Below are 3,296 nucleotides of genomic sequence, written 5' to 3'. Positions count from 1 at the left end.
ATCACCAGGTCCAGTGCAATCTTTAAAATTCTAGAATCGATCTTCTCCATTCCATTTCATTCCTCATGCCCAGGATCAGGCCATCCACCTTGTAAGAATATTGCAATAGGTAGAAACTGATCATCAACTCTCCCGCCATTCCAGCCTGCTTTCCACACTGGCAGCAGGCACTGGTTTCTAAAATAAAAATCTCACTAAGGGCTAGGCGGGCTCATATCTGTAATCCCAGCACTTTGGGAGGACGAGACAGCTAGCCAAGAGCTGGAGACCAGCCTGGGCAACACAGTAAGACCCCATCTCCATAAAAAAATTAAAAATTATCTGGGTGCGGTGGCACCTGCTTGTAGTCCCAGGCTGAGAAGGGAGGTAGAGGCTGCAGCAAGCCAAGATCATGCCACTGCACTCCAACCTGGGCAGCATAGTGAGACCCTGTCTCAAAAAAAATGACTATAATATTCCCCTTTTAAAAAACTTAGATGGTTTCCTTTTGCCTGTATAATCTTCATATACTTCAAAAGCATACATAATCTGGCCTCACCCAACCATTTAATTATCAATAGTCTCCCTTCATTCAACCCCAGAAACCTAATGTTCTAGTGAAGCAAGATGTGATGTGCTGAACATGACGCCGAGATCATTGTACTTATGGCCACAGAGAAGTAAACGCTAAAGTTTCACTTCTATCTTATATCGAAAAGGACAGTCTCAATTATTTTTCTTTGGAAAGTAGCCTGAACTCCACGTAGTGGATGTGTGGATCCAGTAGTGTAAAACTCATAATGGGGGTGAGAGGTGACCACCTCTATCTCTGGAACACTTTCTCCTTCTCTTCACCTCTCCTCCAATTAGTGAAATAGTTATCTATCAAATGTCACCTTAAAGTAGAACTCATAGCTTCTTGTCTATGACCCCACTGTCTTCAATCAAAATGTCTTAAAATAATAGAAAATATTATGACCCATACACAAGGATGACCCCAAATTTTGTGAAATATTTCATGTATGTTGTTCCTTTCATGCTACCTAGTATATTCATATTTCTATTACAGCACTTAAATTGCCATGTAATTGTTTACATATATATCTTCTCTCACTGCACTCTTCCTGAAGAATCGAGACCATGTTTTACTCATCTTTGTGTTTTTAGTGCCTAGGACAATCTAGTGTCCAACCTATAGTAGGTGCCAAATAAATATTTGGTAATGAGGCCAGGTGTGGTGGCTCACGCCTATAATCCCAGCACTTTGAGAGGCTGAGGCAGGTGGATCACTTGAGGTCAGGAGTTCGAGACCAAACTGGCCAACATGGTGAAACCCTGTCTCTACTAAAAATACAAAAATTCGCCAGGCCGGGTGACACGGGCCTGTTATCCCAGAACTCAGTAGGCTGAGGCAGGAGCATCGTTTGAACCGGGAGGTGGAGGTTGCAGTGAGCTGAGATAGTGCCACTGCACTCCAGCCTGGGCAACAGAACGAGACTCCATTTCAAAAAAAAAGCTATAATAGCAAAAGAAAACAAAAGTTTTGCTTCCCTTTGGGTAGGAATTTTTTTTAAGTTGGAAATTTTACTTAGTTTTAGTTCGCTCTCAACTTTAATAATTTGTAAAGTCTTATTAGAGATTTTCAAAAATAAAATTAATTTTATTTCTAGGTTTTCACATCGTTTATATGAGTTTTGCCATCTGTAGATTTTACCAACAATTGTGGTTTAATCAGTTAGAAATAGAGAAGAGTCATTAACCAGGAGAAAATGTCAAATCTAAAAATGAAAGAGGCGGCCCTCATCTATCTTGATAGAAGTGGAGGCCTCCAAAAGTTTATAGATGATTGCAAGTACTACAATGGTACGTTCAGCAACGGTGGGTTATTTTTTAAAGTTTCAGATAAACTCCTACACATAACTATCCTGACTTTTACATTTGTGTATTTTTACAGATTCAAAACAAAGCTATGCTGTCTATCGATTCAAAATTTTAATAAATCCATCTGATGTTGTTGAATTAGATGCTAAGCTTGGAAATCACATTTTACACCAACCTTTAAAAGCTGCTGAAGTTTTTCAATCAGTAAGTCAAAAAGAGAAATAATTTTATGCCACACAGAATTTTTGGTAACTTTTCTTTTGTTTGAAATTACAGGTCTGTTTTATTGCTGTTAAGACTCTCTCATTAATTGGACAATTGCAGACTGAAACCCAAGTAAGTTTTAGTTAAATTTAACTAAGGAATCTCAGGTACAAATTTGCATGATAACTTTTAAAGAAAATAGTTCTATATTCATAGATTTTTTTTTTTTATTAAAAAGGATACTACATTTTTTTCAAAGTTCAATAGAATATCTCACATATGCATCTTTATTTCTCGTATTATCCCATGTAACATTAAACACGTTATAATAAAACTTTTCAAATATACCCAAAAGTAAAGGGAATAATACAATGCACCTTCATATATTTATCACTTGGGTTCAGTGTTACAATATTTTTCCATACCTGCATCATCAGTGTTTTTTTCTGAAATATTTTAAAGCAAATCCTGGATATTCTATTATTTTATCCGTACATACTTTGGTATCAACCTCTAAAAATTATGCACATTTTTCTTATATAATCAGAATGCCTTCTACAAAAGTAACAATAATTCCTTGGTATTATCTAATATCCAGTTTACATTTAAATTTGACCAGTTGTTTCAAGAATATCTTACAATTGGTTTGTTCCAAATCAGGACCAAAACAAGGTTCACACATCATAAGTGGTTCTTACATTTCACTAAGTCTCCTTCTATCTAAAGCCATTTCCTCTACCTCCCTTTTTATACCATTGACTAATTGTCCTGTTACATAATCATGATTTGTCTAATTGCTTCCTTGTAGTGCTATTTATCTTATTTCCCTAACCTCATATTTCTAAAATAGAAGTTGGCTGTAAAGGCTTTTTAGATTTAGATTCAAATCATTTGACAAGAATATATAATAATTGGTGTAATGTATTACATATTGTGCTATATCAGGAGGATATAGTATCTATTGTTGCACCTTTAACAGTGTCACAATTGATTAGTGGGTTCCTGTCATGTCATTCTGACCTTTCCATTATACAGTTTCCCATCAACTTTCACCTAATGGTTTTAGCTATTGATGTTCATTGCCTAGAATCTGCTACTTCATTAGGAGTTGCAAAATTGCAATTTTTCTAATTTTAGCATTCTTTCTGAATTAGCTGAAATTCTTCTGTAAAAGTAACTTTCTCTGGCTAGGCGCAGTGGCTCACACCTGTAATTCCAGCACTTTGAGAGGC

At 36.2% G+C, this 3,296-nt stretch overlaps 1 protein-coding gene across 1 annotated transcript in view; it reads left to right on the top strand.

Annotated features, from left to right (window-relative positions):
• Nucleotides 1–1,653: 1,653 nt before the first annotated feature.
• MCMDC2 (minichromosome maintenance domain containing 2) overlaps nt 1,654–3,296 on the top strand; it is a 51,079-nt gene continuing 49,436 nt past the window's right edge. The window contains exons 1-3 of the mRNA XM_017509148.2: nt 1,654–1,842; nt 1,934–2,064; nt 2,137–2,196. Coding sequence (XP_017364637.2) covers nt 1,749–1,842; nt 1,934–2,064; nt 2,137–2,196 — 285 coding nt within the window. The 5' untranslated portion in view covers nt 1,654–1,748. The remainder of the gene's footprint in view (nt 1,843–1,933; nt 2,065–2,136; nt 2,197–3,296) is intronic.

This window comes from Cebus imitator, unplaced genomic scaffold, assembly GCF_001604975.1.
Source record: "Cebus imitator isolate Cc_AM_T3 unplaced genomic scaffold, Cebus_imitator-1.0 Scaffold407, whole genome shotgun sequence".
NCBI classification, from domain to species: domain Eukaryota; kingdom Metazoa; phylum Chordata; class Mammalia; order Primates; family Cebidae; genus Cebus; species Cebus imitator.
The sequence above is the reverse complement of the archived record's forward strand: the minus strand, read 5'-3'. Positions and strand labels throughout refer to the sequence as shown.